The sequence below is a fragment of the Aspergillus aculeatus genome (genome assembly GCF_001890905.1).
Source record: "Aspergillus aculeatus ATCC 16872 unplaced genomic scaffold ASPACscaffold_1, whole genome shotgun sequence".
Taxonomy (NCBI): Eukaryota; Fungi; Ascomycota; class Eurotiomycetes; order Eurotiales; family Aspergillaceae; genus Aspergillus; species Aspergillus aculeatus.
Window position 1 is genome coordinate 163,721 of NW_017962976.1, and position 18,588 is coordinate 182,308.

Below are 18,588 nucleotides of genomic sequence, written 5' to 3' on the forward strand. Positions count from 1 at the left end.
TCCTATACGGCGATTGGCTGAGCCTATCTTGCTAGCGCGTCTACTCAAGACGGCAATTTTCCTCATTAGGTGCGCTGAGTGCTTGCCGGATAAGGTATTATCGCCACGGGCCAAGGGGGGAACCAATCACGAGGGTGGGATGCATCCCCCCTCCCCGTGTTTCCATCTCGTTTCCCCGGGTTCTTCCCCAGGTTTACACCGACTCTCATGCGGGAAGAAGTAGGCTGTCAATTGTCGGGTCGGAGCTGGATAGCCTGGTTTACACTTTCCTTGGGTTTCCATGGTCAGCGAGTGAGTTTCTGTCGGGCTGGTGGTGATGGTGGTGGTATGGTGGTGGTGGTTGCTTTCCCCCGAAAATGCATATATACCCACTTGGTGTCCCCGGTTGGATGCATGTTCCAGTCTGTTGCAGGACAAGCGCATCTCTAATCTATTACATCTCGACGAAGATCATCTCTATCCATCCTTCGTGCATTCCGTCTTGCAGGTGTCACCATGTCGGTCGAAGACGCTTCCCCGGAGAAGGTAAACAAGACTTCGGCTGTCCATGATGAGTATGCCGGAACAACTGTGAACGATGATGCATCCCTGGACAAGGAGAAGGCGGTCCACGATGAATTCGATGGGGATAACGCCCTGGAGATACTGTCGGCAGAAGTCAAGTACGACAATGGCCAGCTGCGCGATCTCATGCGGTCGCCGTATGTGTTCGGGGCAGCCTGGTTGGCATCTATCGGTGGTTTCTCCTTTGGCTATGGTACGTGTGTCGATCCGGAGATCATAGAAGTGATCAGTTGCTGACTGGGGCTCCAGACCAAGGTGTCATCTCCATCATCCTCGAGATGAATCAGTTCCGACAACAATTCCCTGAAGTCTCGCCCGACAACGCGCACTACGGGTTCAACACCGGGCTGATGACCGCCATGCTGGAATTGGGCGCCTTCGTCGGCTGTCTTTTCTTCCCTGCTGTCGCGGATCGGATCTCCCGCAAGTGGGGCCTTTCTGTCGCCACTTTCTTCTTCGTGGTTGGAGCCATCATTCAGACCGCGGCCTCGGACTATGCCACCTTGGTTGCAGGCCGGTTTATCGGCGGCATTGGTGTCGGAACTCTTGCTATGGGTGCGCCGTTGTATATCTCGGAGATTGCCCCTCCCCGTTGGCGTGGCTCTCTGTTGGTATTGGAAGCCATCAGTATTGTCATCGGTGCCATCGTGGCCTACTGGATATCCTATGGAACGAAGTAAGTCATTCGAGCCAGCTCAACGACGGTCCTGGAGAGTAGACTAACTAACGGTTGAGCAGATCGATCCCCGGCGACTGGGCCTTCCGCCTGCCGTTCATCATCCAGATGATCCCTGCATTGCTGGTTGGCACCGCCATTCATCTCTTCCCCTTCTCTCCCCGCTGGCTGGCTATGCGAGGACGCGACGACGACAGTCTCGCCGCCTTGGCCAAGCTGCGGTGTCTGCCCCAAACCGACGAGCGCGTCCGACTCGAATGGAAGGGAATCCTGACCGAAGTTCGACTGCAGCAAGAACTCCTTGCTAAGGAGTTTCCGGACCACGCGTCTCGTCCCGTCATGGTGGGATTCAAGCAGTGGATTTCCCTCTTTCAGCCCAAGTATATCCGGCGGACCATGGTCGGCCTTGCCATTCCTTTCTTCCAGCAGGTTAGTTTATCTCTAGCATGAGAGTCGTGATGACCTATATCTAATCACCTTCCAGTTCTCGGGGATCAATTCGTTTGTCTACTACGCGCCCACTTTCTTTGCAGCACTTGGCCAGGATAGCAACATGTCGTTGATCCTAGCAGGCATGATCAACATTTGCCAGTTAGTGGGTGGGCTTCCAATCCTGGCTTATCTGGATCGCGCAGGACGGCGCCCGCTTGCCATCTGGGGTGGTATCGCCATGGCTGTGCCGCACCTGATAATGGCAGGACTCATGAACAAGTACAGCGGCGACTGGGCCGCGCACGAAGGGGTGAGCTGGTTCTGTGTTGCACTCATCTGTGAGTATCCGCCTTTCACTCTCCCAAGTCAGTTGAAACGAAACTAACCGAGACATCAGACATCTATGTTCTCGCCTACAGTACCTCATACGGACCCTTGGCTTGGGTGCTCCCAGCCGAGATCTTCCCCAGCAACAAGCGCGCCAAGGGTGTAGGTGCTGCCACGGCCATGATCTGGTTGGCCAATTTCATCATCGGAGTGATCGTCCCGCAGATGCTGATCTCTCTGGGTTGGGGCACGTATCTCTTCTTTGGATGTTTCTGTGTGGCCGCCTCCGTGTTCTCATTCTTCTTCGTTCCCGAGACCTCGGGCAAGTCCTTGGAACAGATTGCGGCTGTATTTGGAGATCGCCTGAATGAGGAAGAGCTGCGATTGCACCGTCGCATTGCTAGTGAGGTCTATCATGGTACATCCATGGGGACAGCTAGCGTCGTATGAAATGTTAGCAAAGGCATGAGGGACGGCGTTCTGGTTTGATTTAGCGAGGGGATGCAGCATAACAAAGGATTGTCAATAGCATAACGGGAATTGAATGAGTTTATGAATGAATTCTTTGTTCCTCATCCAGGAACTAGATCCTGTAGTTCGCGCTTTCTGGAAAGAATGGACAGGCAGACGACAAGGGAAGCTGCCTCTTTGACATCGACCGGAAGAGCAAACGCGCTGCGCTACGAGTCATCAGAGACAATTGCTTCTGCAACCCTACAATCAACAACACTAGTGAACTAGCGAAGTACCCAATATCCTTACCTTTCAATCCTCATTTTATCCAACAATATCTGGCGGGAAGCTCCATTCATTATCAAAAAGCTTAGACTCGTTTGTTATAGCAACAAAGGTACGCGTCTTGAGGTCCTTCAGGGACAGCGTTGTCCTTGTACTCTCTCGAGTCTTCCCGCTAACTCATGTCGCCTTGCGAGGATCAAGATGTCACTATAAATAGCTCATTATGAGTCCATGCTAGCAATGTGCTAGCAGAAGATCACTGTCATTCACAGATCAGAGACTCACAGATTAGTACACTAGCTGTACTGGAAACACCATGGTTACGCAACCCTTCTGGGACCCTGGCGAAGAACGGGAGGTCGTTGTTGTCCCCGACAATCCGAGGCCAATAATGGAAACCCAGGATGCGATCCCCGAGGACGAAATGGATGCAATCCATGGCCGGCTCAACGAGCGGGGCGATGCTGTGCATGAAGCGCCGGATGGGACCCCTGTGGCCGTGAAGATCTACGTGCCGGCCATAATCGTGGTATTCTTTGGGCCCCGGCCCTCACCGCACGTCGCCGCCGTGATCAAGCTATTAGAGACCCGCGCCGTCGTCTTTCGCGCGGAGAACATCGACAACCTGGTGGCGCTGGTCGTGGCCGCCAGGGACAATATCCACGGGGTGATCCTGGCCGATCCACAGCTCATGACCACCTATGGCGACGCTTGGAAGACCATCAAGGAGCTCGCCAGCACCCGCAAGTACGGGTGGCCGTTCATCCTCGCCGGCAGCGGGATCTGGGGCGCCGCGCGCTACCCCCTTAACTGCACCGGCTATATACGCTACGCGTTCGGGGTGCGCTGGCGGGTGAACCACCAGACTGCCACCGCCAGAGCGGAGCGCAAGCAAGTTCTGGTCCGAGGACGTCCCGGGGAGACCTTCGAGCACGCCGCGGTGTGGCTGACCAATATCCCCAAGGCTGATCAGATTGCCATCGAGGCCATGAGCCCGGATGATCCCCAGGTGAACTCGTACTTGCTCACGCCAACGTACACCGCGACCTCGGTGATGCTGCACTCGGAGAAGAAGGGGGAGAGTGAATTGCCCGTGCCCCTGGTTGGCTGGATCGGCATCGTCAACAACCCCGCCGAGGAGGCCAAATGGATTCTGCGGCTGTGCCAGCTGGAGCTCGGGTTCACGACCAGTCCTCCGCGCCGCTGGCCCGACTATACCGTATCCTTCGAGCCAAGTGGTGACATTGTGCCGGTGGAGTCGTCCAATGCGGAGACAGAAGCCTAGCAAGGATATTCCCTGTTCACTGTCGACGGGGTTGGTCGCTGGGAAGCCAGTGACTAGATTTAGAGAATTTGATAGAAATCTCATACCATTACGCTTTGTGTAATATTCATTCTCCATTCTCCGTTTCTTTTTGCCCCCTTTCTCTCCCCCGATATCTTGCCTTCTTTCACACTCGACTCGCAGCTATACAGCGATATCTCGTCATACCTCATTCGTTGGGAGCGAAGCCAATGACAAATTCTCCGAAACGAATGCCGGGGGTTGTAGATGGATGGTGAATTCAGGCTACGCGAGGTATCAACATGACCTGGCGGTGGGCGGGCGGTGAACACTGCTGCCTGTTGTACCTAGAAGTTCATAATTAGTACTAGTCTATTCTTCTGTACTTGTTCAGTGGCTTGCTTTTCGCCTAAGTAGAACTAGGCCCGGAGGAAAAGTCATCACTCCATAGTTATCGTCGAACAAGAAGTGAGCACCCCAAATACCAGTACATGCCGGTCGATATGTTAGGCAAAACTGTAACTTAACAGCAAGAGTCAGAGTTTGTATTATAGGGCACCCAAAGCGAAGTTATCGGGTGTTCATGATTCAATATTCCCCCTTTTCATGTCCTCGCTACAGATACCGCACTGATTGGCGACTTGCAGCCTTTGGTAATTTATCAATTTCTCACTATCCGACCCGACGCAGTTGTCTAATCACTCTCTTGAATATGTTTTGACCCGACAATGATATGAATTTCCATAGGGTTGAATCACAACATACAACAATGATGTTCCCCATATGCAATCGACCGAGCGATCTATAGCAACCCTCCACTGGCTTCTGATGACCGACAACAAGAAGTAGACCATGAACCTCTCCTTTCCGTCCAGCGGGGACTTTCGTACTGGTGCAATCTTTCCGAAACAGAACAAGATGTTCTCCTCAGATAACTGCACGTCTTGAGCCAAATGTCAGGTTTTCTCTGGATCAATTAAAGCAGAGGAAATGTTGTCGATAAACCCTGCTCACTGACTGCGTCCCGGGGGGGTCGGTCGGGCTGAGCTCTGTAGGGGGAGATTAGGGCTGGGTTTGCCGTGCATGATCCTAATATGTCGACACAATGCATCAATTGACATCCAGCACAGAATAATTAGTTGAGTTCTGTTGACAGTGCGATTGCTGCTGTCATTGCTGTCCTTAACATGCTAAAGTCATGCTATCTCCCAGATAATTGAGTTGGCATATCTCTCTCGGATCTCAGTGGTTGCAGCATCTGATCATCAATGCTTTTGCCGATCTGCGCAGTTTTCATTCTGGTGCCGATCAGTAGACCCCGGCTTTCTGAGACATTTTCGCCCATTGACAGCAAGTGTCAACGAAAAGCCGGCTAGGAACTCAATGGTGTCATCTGTATCTCGCTGTCGATGGTATTCCCGTTCCAATGTCAAATCCTGTCCCGTGTCATATGGCGTTCAAGAAAGAGTCGATCCTGTAGTATGAGATCGTGGAGTCTTGATGCTGGATTGTACTTCAGAAGTCAACTCTTTGCATAACGATCCGTGTTCGCCAAAGAGTCACGACTGGAGGGTTATATCCAGCAGAGGTCGTATGAAGCGAGCAATGAGCCGAGGAATCACTCGTACTTCGAGCACCGATGTTGTAGATGGCCGTACCCCTTCAGAGAATCTGCTTCACAGCAGAAGGGAATACAAAGTTCCACTCAAGGAGATGAGTCTCGCCGAATGAGGAATCACCGGAAAGCCCTGTTATTAAAGCTGCGGTCATTTCCTCTGTAACAGGGCAATAGGAATGACATCTGTGTCTGGAATAGTCGACTCTGCTGGCTTAAATCTATGATTAGTACTGATGTTTAGAAGCCCAGACCTCTGTGCGGTAAACATGCTCCCTTCCGCCTTTAAGCTCCAAACTTGTAATAGAAACCTGGATCCCTTTTGGCTTGTTTCAGCGGAGCCAGTACATCAAGCTGATAACGAGAGAAAGCAACCACTGAGACTTCCAGGCGGGTCCCTGCTAGTTTCACTACAGCCCGCGCCGATACAGCGTGCGAAACCTTTCTTGGATGAGACTGTGGACCGCAGCAGTAAGAAACTTAATAGACACATCTAAAAAAAAGAGTCAATCATGACAGACACAAAAGGAAAACCCAGCGGGAAAACCCAACTGAGGATAGCACACTCGCACAACGTAAGGATGCCTTGCCAAACGACGGAGTACTTGCCTGTCGTCGTTCATACCATATAAAATGAACGGGTATGAGCCAAACAGACTGAAGATACCCCTGCAGGTCACAAGCCCACTTCTAGCCAGACTCAATGCCGCAACCACAGCGACCAAGCACTGCGTAGAGTCGAACAGATGCTCTTTTTAGGAGACAGACTCGCAACGAGTGGAAGTGGCTCTGATGGCTATCTTAGGCCCACTTAGTCTTCGTAGATTGATTAACCACATATTGAGTGGAATCAAAATAGCTTCTGCATGGATGCGCAAGGAGAAAAGGAGAAACGTAGTAGTAATAGCAGTAATGCTATGGATTATCGCCCTCGGACTGCGGCGACGAATTCGTTATTTGCGGTCCGTTGTGGCAGGCGTGTTTGGAGAGAGACGAGATGCAAAGGTCGCTAGATATCATTCTCTGCTATATGAAGACGGAGAGTATCTGATACCCTGATAACATGTCATATAGACGGGTATCCTTTTTAGTAACAGCCGTTCAGCTCTGGGCTTTGGTATAATGTAAAGAGGAGTTGTTTTCGTTGGAGCTTGAAGGAAGGTTTTTAGACCAGATGGTATGGATGTAGATGGAAAGGAAGAGTGTACGATACTTATAAAGAAGGAATTGTGGGGAAAGGGGAAGACAAATTGTAGGGTGAATCACATACTGCCGGTAGGATTCAAGTATTTCATATGGCGCAAGTTACCAGGATAGGAATTCACATTCCTCCCTATCCTCATGATATTCACTAGAACTCGAGTTTCAACCAGTTTCGAGTCACTTGTTAGTGGCCATGTAATAGAGGCTTGGTTATTGATTCATACCATTGAAGTACTATATGCTACACCACCTCCAAGCGGAAAGGTATATCACATGCATACTTCACTAAGACAGTACAGAATAGACATCTCCTTCACGGCTCTTCACAGAGCAACCAATTATCTCCATATAGATAATCATAGGGATAGAGTGACATGCCACAATTGCTCTGCTAGGTATCTGCAACATTGTTCACCTTCATATCTCCCAGCACCAACTTCTAATAGTCAAGAATTCAATATCTAAGCAGTCTTTCTGTACACGCGCATAATAATCACAGCAAAATCAACAGTCATAAATCGGGACACATTACCAACTAAACGACTCCTCGACATAGCGGATTCCCCGATACCCCCGCTGTAAAGCCAAGCACACCGCAGCCCGAGTCTGATCTGCCAAGGCTGTCGGACCGCACACCAACACCGCCACAGACGACTCGCTGAGTTGCGCTGCATGCGCATGCGCTAAGACAAGGCCTTCCACGTTCGGTCGTCCCTGTGCCACCTCTAGCTCATCCATGGATTCTAACCGATCCGGGTCGTGTGGAGCTTGCTTGGCAGTGGCATAGAACGATGCTCGGAAGTCATCGCGTGTCAGAGCCGGCGCTAACTCACGGGTGGCAAGCTGTCGGATGAACGCAGTCTGTCGCGCGACCCAGACGAGCTGTATGTCTCGAATCTGGGTAGATGCTTGGTCGGGGTCTTCTGATGTGCGCAAGAGGTGACCATGTATGTAAGGGATTATCGCGGCGATGCCGGTTCCGCCGGCTATCAGGAGCACGGATTCATAGTTCCAGAGCGGGAACTGGTCGCCGTAGGGGCCTTCAAGGAGGATGGTGCTGTCTATGCTTTGGGTCGGGGATCGGATGCATTGGTCGCGGAGTTTGCGGGTCCATCCGTCGTAGGGTCGGATCCAGAAGACAAGTCTCAAGCCGCTAGGGACGTCACGTTTGAGTTGGATTGCCTCTGCCGATGCGGATTCGGAGGAGGAGTCGGAGAGAAGGGGGACCTGGGTCACGTCGATCGTATGGTCGCCCTTGGTTAGTGGTGGGGTGGGGGATGCATCTTTGTAGTCGGTTTCGTAGTACCAGTGACCCAGGGTGAAGGGGTGGCTTTCCCAGCCTGTCAGTCGGAATGGTTGGTAGAGATAGTAATACTGTCCTGGAGTAGGGCAGAGAAGCTTCGAGCCGGGGATAACCTCGAGCCGGATCACGTCCGCCGATGCATCATAGCTGGCAAAGCTCTTGCTGTACTGTATACTGTTTCCGGCATTGAGTCGCACGTGGATGTTACAGTAGATGAGGCGGAACAGACGGAGTGCCCGGTCCACGGCCCAAATAGTCACCGCAGGCCACAAGTAGACCCAGTATTCGTGGTCGGAGAAGATTATAGTGTGACTGATACGAGAACGCGGTTAGTAAAGGGGATACAAATTGATGGTAGGGAACGCACTAGAAACATCCAACTAGAAGCCCAACGGAGAATATAATATGTATAATGAGGAATAGTTCATAGGATCGGTGCCGAAAGCACTGGATGGCTAATGGTAGGAGCAGAACCATAAGGATTGTTGCCTGTATGAAGGTCAGTCGGTGCGGATGACCCTATAAAGTATCAAGACTCACCCCTGTTCCCCATAACAGATATGGTTTCGTCAGTTTTTTTAGCAGTCTGCCCTCTGTACTTTTCGTCAGCTATATCCCAGCAGTATCACGAGGGAAATAACTTACTCTCGTACATAATGAAGAGGTAAAGAAAAGTATGAGCAACGGCCTGAATGGTGGCTATCCAGGCCACGTGGCGGTGGAACAGGTTGAAAGTGGCAAAGCTCCATCCTGTAGCCCAGATGAAGATGTTGTTGCGGCCCGCAAAGAGCCAGAGTAATGGAATGTTGGCAAAGGACAATATGCCCGTTCTGTCTGCTGCGTATCGGAGGAGCTGCGATTGCTTATCGGGCCAGCTGAGATGAGCAGTCAGCTAAAGCCCCGCTGTCTCTGTCGAAGAACTTACTAGATATTATTCGGGATAAGTCGATAGCTCACAGTACACACCGCAATGCTCATGGCCCAGAATATAAGCACAACTATAGCGTCTAGGCGTGTGGGAAAAGTCCACCAGAGCAATTTGCTGCTCAGGGGTTGTAGAGGATGAGGAACCACCAGATACACCTGTATCCAGTGGCGGAGGTTCTGTATGGGCAAACACAGCCGGCGTAGACCTGAGCTAGATCTATAGCTGGTCTGCACCACCTGAGATTGGATAATTTGATGCACCAGTCGCTGAAGAATCCCTAAGCTGAGTATGCATAACCAGAACCCGTACCCAGCCAATCTGCTGATGTTAGGCGAAATTTCTCAATCGAGGGAAAGATCCAATTTACCCATAAGCGTAATGAGTCCATACTTCAAACTCCCAAGTATCCTGCCAGAACATTGGTTAGAATGCAGTTGACACAATGAGGAGACAACGCACAATAGTGTTAAAGACAATATCATAATGACTGGGTGCGAGCAAAACCGGCGTGTTGACAGGGTGTCTTCTCGGTATCTCCAGATATTTGACAGCTGGCATGCGACGAAGAGCATCTCGGGTGAGGTTCTCGGCCAGCTGCTCTCGCGGTATCAGGTCCACATCCCCATACTCTCGGCATGACCTCTCCAATTGTGCAATTCCTGCTTCCCTCTCCGCTGGGCGGCAGTACATGTCCGAAGAGGCGTAGATGGAGGTGACCTCTAGCGGGTTGTGACACCGGGTCTCCCAAAAACCCACGTCGGGGTCCGCGGCGAAGGTAATGTATCCATAGGCAGTGTATATCGCAGTTACGCAGCGTTCGTTTTTGGGGAGGGAGCTGGAGGCGACGAGCGAGGTATTATAGACAATGAAGAGGATCAGCCCACCGAGTGCTAACATGTCTGGAAGGAGGGGTAATGGGAAAGAAAGGGGAAGAGAGGGGTCTTAAGGGTGGTTGTGGGTCATGCCAGGTGAGGTGACTTTCGCACGAGATCCTCTCTGCGCCCGGCCATTCGACCTTCCGAGACCCGCTGTTGAGTGAAAACCGGGCTCGCTAGGAAGTGGCAGGGAAAATGCGGTGAGTTCTTGGAAGTTGATTGAGGGAACGATGCCAGCCTGCGCAAATTCTCAGAGACCAGAGCTTATGCGGAAGCGAAATGCCAACGCCCAAGTGGATTCAGGCTGGAAGACTACCTAGGTATTTGTGTGAGTGGAATGGGCGATGGGGACCGACTTCGGATTTATCTAATCTGATCGGGCCATCGGACCATCTGATAGCCTGCCAGGTTTTGATTGGGCACGAGCCCCTCAGCGCTGCGAGCTTCCGTCCGCACTGTTGTCCTTGGTGCCTGAGGCCACTTGTTCCACAGTCTGCCGGGCGGTGAATACTGCATGACGGCGTTTCCCGACATTACCCGAAGAGGGATTCCTTCTACTCCGCACTGCTCGCAATGCAATCAATCTTCCTCGTATTACATGGAATACATTGATCGGCACCAATGATTTCTCTCTACTTCACGTCGTGGTAATTTTTATGACGCCTTCGCTGCGGGGAAGTCAATCAACGAGGATGCCTCCCTTCCCTCGTAATGAATCTGTGCCAAGTGCTCGACGACTCCTCGTAGATCCCCCTTGCTCGGGGTCGCGTCTGGAATGAAAACACCAGGATACGTGCATGATCGAGGACAGTCACGATGGCCAGAACTACATCATGTCTCTTTTCGACACCTGCAGCCTGGTATTCAATCTAGTCATTGCAGCCTTGGTTATCGTCGTATGCTTCCCCGCTCTGAGGGATACTCTTCGCTATGCCTCTACAGGACGTTCGCCGAACGCGCTGTTTGACGGCTACCAGAGAGTGGAATCCTCTCACAATGCTTCGATAGGCCTGCGGGGGGTCTTTCGCAACGACCCTCGACCGTATCTACTGCTGATCGCAAATGCATGCATCTGTGCTGCTTCGCTCGTGCGAGCCATATTCGCCAGCAATAGATTCGATAAAGTGACGTCGTCAATACAACTCGTATCATGGGTAAGACTTACAACTACCCTTCGTGTTGTTCCATGTTAATTTAGTGTATCCTAGCTCTTGCTCTTTATACAATGGAACTATCTCCGAAGCGAAGCCTCTCTCACAATCCGGTACTCTGCGGCTTGGAAAGGAGGACTGGCTGCTTGCTTGATAATTGGGCATATGATCCTGGACAACACACTTCGGAGAGACATGACAGATCAACCACCTGCTGCATCGCCTCTCGCGTGGCTGGTCTACATATTGGGGACTATTGTGGTTCTCGCATCCTTGTCTCATCCGCGCAATGCTCGAGCGTTCCGCAATGGAAGACCAGTTGATGAGGAAGAAACCTCCTCTGTACTTGGGCGATTTTCGTTTCAGTGGGCGACATCGCTAGTGTCACTCTGTGCGTCGAATACCTCAATCAGCCTGGATGACCTTCCCGAGTTGAGCGACAGAATGCGCGCAAATGACTTGCAGACTAACTTTATGGAAATGCAAGCTAGACTTGACGCTTCTGGAACGACCTCATCCAAGCTAGTGAAGGGGCTGCTATCACTGTATTGGAGGGAGTTAGTCCATCAGCTCCTGCTATCCGTGCCACTGGCTGTCCTAGCCTTTGCTCCACAGCTAGCACTACGCGAAATGCTACGACTCCTGGATGCAGACGCAGCGGGACACGACGGACTTAATGTCTGGGCCCTGCTACTGGGCCTCAGTATTGGGGTATCTTCGTGGCTCGAGAACTGGCTCTTGTGGACCGCCATGAATTGGATATCAGTGCCATTGACGACGCAGCTATCTGCAGCGGCTTTCAGCAAGTCCATGCGCTTGAGTTTGCACACTTCCGCTGGTGAGGGCGATGATAAGACTTCACCGGATAGTACCCAGAATGTGATCAACCTGGTAGCCATCGATGCATCACGCGTTGCCCTTGTCGCGGGCTTTCTCTATTCGAACCTTCTCCAGGCACTAAAGCTCGCCGTGGCGTGTACGTTCCTGGCTCACCTTCTGGGTTGGCAAAGCTTGCTTGCGGGACTGACCTGTCTTGCCCTCTTCTACCCACTTCATTCTCTCTGCTTGTCGAAATACTCGGCTGTCGAGAAAGACCTCATGCATAGTCGCGACAAAAAGGTGTCGACTCTGACCGAAGTCCTGCAGGGTATTCGCCAAGTGAAGTTCGCGGGGCTCGAGGTCAAATGGGAACGCAGGATGAACTTCCTTCGCGACCGTGAGATAGAAGCTCAGAAGAGAGCATTCTTCTGGCATGTAATCAACCTCTCGATCCACCTGCTCGGGCCAGTCATGGTGTCCGCCGTCTCCTTGAGCGTCCATAGCTGGAAGCAAGGCCCACTCACGCCATCCGTCGCTTTCCCAGCCCTGTCAACGCTCGGGTACATTCAATTCATTCTGGGCCTCGTTCCTGAATTACTTTCCGGTCTCGTGGGCGCGAAGGTGAGCCTTGGACGGATGGCGAGATTCTTCAACTCGGCTGAAGCGGCAGGGAGCACCACGCCTTTTCGCTCGATACAATTGGAGAATGCCACTCTGTCTTACAGTAAATCAGCCACAAAAGAACCCGGCACCCTTCGAAGCGTGACACTCAGCTTTCCTCTGAAGGGCTTGAGCGTGGTGTCCGGCCGCACTGGATCCGGCAAAACCTTGCTACTTAGCGCCATTCTAGGCGAGTGCGAGGTCTTGTCTGGCTCCATACGACGTCCTGTTCCCCCGACCTATGAGGCAATATGCCACTCAGAACCCAATCCGGAGAACTGGTGTCTCAGCTCGGCAGTGGCATACGTAGCTCAAACTCCGTGGATAGAAGCTGGCACCATTCGGGATAATATCCTCTTCGGCCTATCCTATCACCAGGCGAGGTATCAACGTGTACTGTTTGCATGCGCTCTCTTGCAGGATCTGGACCTGTTGGACGATCGGGATCTTACCGAGATCGGGCCCAGTGGAGTCAATCTAAGCGGCGGGCAAAAGGTGCGCATTGGTCTAGCGCGCGCTCTGTATTCGCGTGCAGGCATTCTGCTGCTAGATGACATCTTCAGTGCCGTGGATGTGCACACCGCAAGCCATCTCTTCAAGCATGCCATCACCGGGGAGCTTGGCGAGGGAAGAACAAGAATCTTGGTCACACACAATGTGGACCTTTGCTCTTCCGAGGCTGACTATCTGGTCGAACTTGGGAATGGGACCGTCAAATATGCGCACTCAGCGGTTCGCTCTGAACCCGAAAAAGACATTCGTTCCTCGCGACAGGGAGCTGTGCCCATAACCGAGGAACAAAACGAAAAGTTCGATGACAAGACTGATGGCCACGATGGTGGGGTTGATGACATTGGCAGTCCTACCGTGCCCAAAAGGTTTGTCGATGAAGAGTCTCGAGCCGAGGGTGCTCTCCAGTGGTGGTTGTTTTGGAGGTACATCCAGACGAGCGGAGGATGGGCATCGTGGGCTGTTCTCGCCGCGTTTTACGTGATCTACAACATGTTACAGCTGTCTCAGGTATGTGCCCCGTTCTCATTGCACACACTCAATTAACTCTTCATCAGTACTGGTGGATCCAGATCTGGAGCAGGGACGGCATCACTAAAGTCACCAGCTCAGGTGGCAGCGATACGGCATACTACCTGGGCATCTACACGGCGATCGCCATTCTGTCATGTCTCGCCGGCTCACTGCGCGCCTACATTGCTCTCCGAACCTCACTGACCGCGGCATCTCGCCTCTTCCACCAAATACTCTCCGTGGTCCTGCGCGCCCCCTTGCTCTGGCTCGACAAGGTCCCCTCAGGAAGGCTGCTCAACCGCTTCACCGCCGACTTCTACCTCGTAGACTCACGCCTGGGCTTCGACCTGACCGCCGTCCTGAACGCGGGCATGGACTGCATCGGCGTGATCACCGGCGGAGTGCTCGTGCGCCCGATCCTCCTCATCTTCGCCGTGCTCCTCGCCGCCGCAGCAACATGGTACACGAAGCGGTATCTCTCGGCCGCGCGGGAGATCAAACGCCTGGAGAGCATCTCCCGCAGCCCGGTCTACGAGCAGATCGCCACCTGCCTGCAAGGGATCACCACCATCCGGGCCTTCGGCCAGAGAAAGCGGTACATCGCAGCGCTACACAACAAACTGGACCGCCAAGCCCAAGCCTCGTGGCACCTCTACCTCTTCAACCGCTGGTTCACCTTCCGGATCAACCTGCTGGGCGCGGTGTTCTCGACCGTGACCGCCCTGGCCGTCGTCAACCGCGCGGACATCACCGGCGCGATGGCCGGCTTCGCGCTCGTCTTCACCAACCACCTCTCCTTCGCCCTGGTCTCGCTGAGCCGCGCCTACTCGACCCTAGAGATGGACCTCAACGCCGTCGAGCGCATCCTCGAGTACTCCGACATCCCCACCGAGGAATCCACATCGGCCCCCACCACCACCACCAACATCACCATTCCTCCACCCACCTGGCCTCAAAACGGAACCATAACGATAACGAACCTAACAGCCTCCTACACCCCAAACACCCCACCCGTCCTCCACAACATCAACCTGCACATCCCCTCCGGCCAAAGAATCGGGATCGTCGGCCGCACCGGCGCCGGCAAATCCAGCCTCGCGCTGGCCCTCTTCCGCTTCCTGGACCCATCCCCATCCCTCTCCAGCACCAGCAGCGCGAGCAACGCAAGCAAAGGCCGCATCACAATCTCCAACCACGACATCGCCACCGTCCCACTAGCTACCCTCCGCTCCCGAATGGCCATGATCCCCCAGAACCCCGTGCTATTCACAGGCACGATCCGCTCGAACCTCGATCCGTTCGACGAGCACACCGACGACGCTGTGTTACGCGCGTTGCAGCACGTTCACTGGTCTCCCTCCTCATCATCGACCTGTTTGCATCCGCAGGGCAGCCTGCAGGGCGGCGGCCCGCAAGGAAACCTGCACGACAGGAACAGTGTATTGGCGGAGAGGGTATCCCCCGGCGGAACGAACTTCTCGCACGGCCAGCGGCAGCTCCTGTGTCTGGCGCGGGCGATGCTCGCTTGTCCGGCGGTGGTGGTTATGGATGAGGCGACTTCGGCTGTGGATCGGGGGACGGATGAGGTGATCCAGCGGGGGATTCGGGAGGGGTTCCTGGGTGGTGGGAGCCGGAGCAGCCGGACAACGTTGCTGGTAATTGCGCATCGGATACGCACGATCGCCGACTTTGATAAGGTGGTTGTCATGGATGCTGGGCGGGTGGTGGAGTATGGCACGCCGAGGGAGTTGTTGGCGAGGGAGGGGGGCGTCTTTCGCGGGTTGATGGAGGGGGATGTTGATGCTCGGGAGTTGAGGAGGGTTATTACTGGAGCTGAGAGTTAGGGAATGTGTTTGGTGTGATTGCTGTAGGTTATAAGGGTGTATTCGATGTCAGTGTTCACTACGTCATTCTAGACACGTATTGGATAAAAACGATTCATTCGGGGTTATATCTCTCAGAGCTTCTCCTAAAAACCACATCCAACGTGGCACCACTACACGGTCAACGTCAACGTCCCCGTAAGCGGCAGATCCCGACTCGACCTCCCCACATACACCTGGTACTCTCCCGTCTGCAGCGCCCACGCCTGCGCCTCGACACTCCACGTACTCAGGTCGCGCCGCGTCAGAGAGAACGAGACAGCCACCGTCTCGCCCACAGGGACATTGACCTTGTCAAACCCACGCAGCTGCCGAACCGGCCCATTGGGGATCCCCACGTACAGCTGCGCGACCTCCGCCCCGTCCACATTCCCGGAGTTCCGCACCTGCGCCGTGACGTTGGCGAGCACATCCCACAGACGTGGGTTGCCTCCTTCCTGAATGGCTGCGGCTGGTGGGTACTGTGTCGCCTCGACCGATGTCCTCTGGATGTCCAACCCGGAATAATTGAAGGTGGTATACGAGAGGCCGAACCCGAACTCGAACTGCGGGGTGATGTTCTCCTTGTCGAAGGCGCGGTAGTCGATGTAGACGCCCTCGGTGAAGTCGTCCTGTGGAAAGAGGCCATACGGGGCCACAGGCTGGACCGGGTGCAAGATCGCCCCGTAGTCGGATGCCTGCTTGGCGACCGTGTAGGGCAGTCGGCCGGAGGGGTTAGCACGGCCGTACAGCAAGTCGACGACAGCCGTGCCCGTGTCTTGACCAGGAAGGTGGGCAAGAATCACGGCGGTGACGTTGGCATGGTCGATCCAATCGTAAGCGAGGCGAATACCCGCGTTGTGGATCACGACGATCGTGTTGTTGCATTTGTTGGCGACATTGTTCACGAGCGTGTCGCTGTCCGCATCAACGAGACCTGGTCGATCGCCTCCTTCGGACGCGTAGCTGTTGATAAAGACCAGGCAGGCGGAGGAGGCAGGGTCAACGTCCGGGTCATTGGAGCTCACGTCCCATAGGACAGCGGTGTTGTCTTCATAGGCTTGTTGTTGAATGGCGTCGAGAGGCGCGATGATGTATGCTGGGCTGTTGGAGCCGGAGCCGCCGCCAACCCAGAGAGTGTAGTTCTGGATGGCCGGCATGACACTGTCGAATGAAAGGGTTAAGCTTGCGGACTCGGGGGCTTTGGCATCGTATCCAAATACAGAGACGAGGCGGGGTGACTGGAGAGGTAGCGCAGAGTTCTCGTTTTTGACGAGAACGTGGCCCTCAATTGCGCTCTGAAGTAGAGCGTCTTTCTCATCGGCAGAAGTTCCGATGACAACTTCGTGCTCGGAGTAGACGTCTTCGGGCATGCCGATTCCAGGAGATGGGAAGTCGGTGTCTTGGTTCATTTGATACCAAGAAGCGATGATTCTGGCCGGGTCAGTGAGAAAACCACTAGTGAAGGTGGCCTAGCTTACCTAGTAACCATGTCGTCGAGTCTCGATGCTTCCATACTACCATTGGCTATGGCCGTGGTGAGATTGGAACCCCATGTGGTGGTACTTGGCATGACCATGTCCAGCCCGGCATTAGCACCAGCAATCCCGGCGTGCTGGGCACCCCAATCAGTAACAACATAGCCTTCTGCGTATAAGCAACGGTGTCCAGTAGTGGGTAATATGAGTCTCTTACCTTGGAAACCTAGTTCAGTCTTCAATAGCCCGTTGAGCGTCTTGCTGTTCTGACAGGCATAGGAGTTATTGACCCGGTTGTACGAGCACATGACTGAGACACTGCCCGCCAGCACGGCATCTTGGAAGGGCCAGAGGTAGAGTTCATGGATGGTCTTGTCATCAATATTCGAGGAAACCGAGGCGACTGTGACTCCATTCTCTGTCTCAGGGTTTCTGTTGGTCTCTTGCTCGTTTCCGATGTAGTGCTTTGAGTGTGTCAATCAGTATCACTCGCGGTTAAGATAAAGCAGTAAGGAGTATACACACCTTCACAGAGACACCAACGCCGGCCTCCTGCACACCTTGGACTGTCTCATACACCAGCGCCCCGCTGAGATAGGGATCAGTGGAGAAGCCTTCCCAGTTCCGTCCGCCTTCCGCGACACGACCGATGGGGCCAACCACAGGGCCCAGCAGAAGGTTGACACCCTTTCGATGAAACTCTTGTCCCATGTACAGAGCCCGTTGGTGAGCAAGGGTTTTGTTCCAGCTAGAAGCGAGGAATTAGCAAGGAATTCAACAGATTCAAAGACTGCTGTAGCATGCGTACCTTGCTCCAACATGAATGCCACTGGCCCAGCCATTCACGAAGTCCGTTCCGCGCTGTGTACAGCTTTTAGAAAAGACAACTCCAATCCTACTTGGGTCCACATACCAGCCCATTTCCCGCATCCGACACACAATAGCCAGGAAAGCCTAGACGGGAGACTGCTGGAATATTGCCCGAGCACCCATTACTGGCACTGTAGCCTGCCGTGAAGTTGACCTTCTCCTCGTCCGTGAGCTGGGCGACGAAACTCTTTGCTTTCTCGTACGCTGCAGCCCATCCACCAGTACCGGTACCCTCGGCTGAAGTGCTGCGTGAGCAGTGAATGACAAATGAGAAGATCATGGGAAAACCTACGGGAGGGGTAGACTGGGGGAGAATCGCCATAGAAGTATATATCGCTGGTGATGTTCTGCTCAGTTGGTGCGGCGGAGCAAAGAGAAAGACCACCCAAGAGGGCGATCAAGGATCCTAAGCTGTGCATTCTGCTGCCTCTGTGTTGCCTGCACTGCCTGTCTCTACACTCTCTCCCAGCGACTATGTGGTGGTATTTATCTCCCAGCCTGATCTCCCCCGCAAGGTATACAGATGGAGAAGCATTTGTCAGGACTCCAGGAACTCCGGATATCCCGCACCCATTGCCTGACTTGCGGGTAAATATCGGCGAATAAACCTGAACTTGACTTGATCATGAGGGCCAAGCGCAGGCTCTAGCAGAGGGCAATACTGTGGGTGAGTGAGGAGTAGATACTCAGGTAGAAGGCTATGGGATGAGTGCCGGCTTACGAGTCAGTTACCGGATATTGACCCCCACATGCCGTTCCTCAGCAATCTGGGGTTGTCC

General features: G+C 53.5%; 5 protein-coding genes across 5 annotated transcripts; 3 read left to right on the forward strand and 2 right to left on the reverse strand.

Moving 5' to 3' along the window:
- Nucleotides 1-209: 209 nt before the first annotated feature.
- On the forward strand, nt 210-2,537 carry ASPACDRAFT_108788 (sugar porter family MFS transporter). The gene is made up of 5 exons (XM_020195323.1): nt 210-757; nt 814-1,240; nt 1,303-1,669; nt 1,725-2,010; nt 2,070-2,537. The coding sequence occupies exons 1-5, from the start codon at nt 496-498 to the stop codon at nt 2,447-2,449; spliced, it is 1,722 nt and encodes a 573-aa protein (XP_020060671.1). The 5' UTR covers nt 210-495; the 3' UTR covers nt 2,450-2,537.
- Nucleotides 2,538-3,053: 516 nt separating this feature from the next.
- ASPACDRAFT_55826 (uncharacterized protein) lies at nt 3,054-4,022 on the forward strand (the record flags this gene model as incomplete). The annotated part of the gene is made up of 1 exon (XM_020203062.1): nt 3,054-4,022. One exon carries the CDS (start codon nt 3,054-3,056, stop codon nt 4,020-4,022), a length of 969 nt encoding a protein of 322 aa, XP_020060672.1.
- A 3,074-nt stretch (nt 4,023-7,096) lies between these two features.
- Nucleotides 7,097-10,255, reverse strand: ASPACDRAFT_108789 (ferric reductase family protein). The gene is made up of 7 exons (XM_020195324.1): nt 9,531-10,255; nt 9,439-9,479; nt 9,069-9,389; nt 8,789-9,018; nt 8,684-8,736; nt 8,511-8,632; nt 7,097-8,455 (listed from the first exon to the last, which is right to left on the reverse strand). The coding sequence occupies exons 1-7, from the start codon at nt 9,966-9,968 to the stop codon at nt 7,369-7,371; spliced, it is 2,292 nt and encodes a 763-aa protein (XP_020060673.1). The 5' UTR covers nt 9,969-10,255; the 3' UTR covers nt 7,097-7,368.
- A 289-nt stretch (nt 10,256-10,544) lies between these two features.
- On the forward strand, nt 10,545-15,547 carry ASPACDRAFT_1892355 (uncharacterized protein). The gene is made up of 3 exons (XM_020198665.1): nt 10,545-11,100; nt 11,155-13,596; nt 13,644-15,547. The coding sequence occupies exons 1-3, from the start codon at nt 10,744-10,746 to the stop codon at nt 15,441-15,443; spliced, it is 4,599 nt and encodes a 1,532-aa protein (XP_020060674.1). The 5' UTR covers nt 10,545-10,743; the 3' UTR covers nt 15,444-15,547.
- Nucleotides 15,548-15,595: 48 nt separating this feature from the next.
- ASPACDRAFT_55829 (beta-glucosidase) lies at nt 15,596-18,228 on the reverse strand (the record flags this gene model as incomplete). The annotated part of the gene is made up of 7 exons (XM_020203063.1): nt 15,596-16,895; nt 16,943-17,108; nt 17,157-17,403; nt 17,465-17,687; nt 17,748-17,800; nt 17,853-18,046; nt 18,102-18,228. The coding sequence occupies 7 exons, from the start codon at nt 18,226-18,228 to the stop codon at nt 15,596-15,598; spliced, it is 2,310 nt and encodes a 769-aa protein (XP_020060675.1).
- Between the last annotated feature and the right edge of the window lie 360 nt (nt 18,229-18,588).

Bases quoted from the DNA above. Each gene is read 5' to 3' on its own strand.
- ASPACDRAFT_1892355 (XM_020198665.1), top strand. From the start codon at position 10,744: ATGATCGAGGACAGTCACGATGGCCAGAACTACATCATGTCTCTTTTC. The intron at 11,101-11,154 runs GTAAGACTTACA...AGTGTATCCTAG, and splicing joins CAATACAACTCGTATCATGG to CTCTTGCTCTTTATACAATG. The intron at 13,597-13,643 runs GTATGTGCCCCG...ACTCTTCATCAG, and splicing joins ACATGTTACAGCTGTCTCAG to TACTGGTGGATCCAGATCTG.
- ASPACDRAFT_108788 (XM_020195323.1), top strand. From the start codon at position 496: ATGTCGGTCGAAGACGCTTCCCCGGAGAAGGTAAACAAGACTTCGGCT. The intron at 758-813 runs GTACGTGTGTCG...CTGGGGCTCCAG, and splicing joins TGGTTTCTCCTTTGGCTATG to ACCAAGGTGTCATCTCCATC. The intron at 1,670-1,724 runs GTTAGTTTATCT...ATCACCTTCCAG, and splicing joins CCATTCCTTTCTTCCAGCAG to TTCTCGGGGATCAATTCGTT.
- ASPACDRAFT_108789 (XM_020195324.1), bottom strand. From the start codon at position 9,968: ATGTTAGCACTCGGTGGGCTGATCCTCTTCATTGTCTATAATACCTCG. The intron at 9,019-9,068 runs GTAAGTTCTTCG...TGCTCATCTCAG, and splicing joins CTTATCCCGAATAATATCTA to CTGGCCCGATAAGCAATCGC. The intron at 8,633-8,683 runs GTGAGTCTTGAT...ACCTTCATACAG, and splicing joins ATCTGTTATGGGGAACAGGG to GCAACAATCCTTATGGTTCT.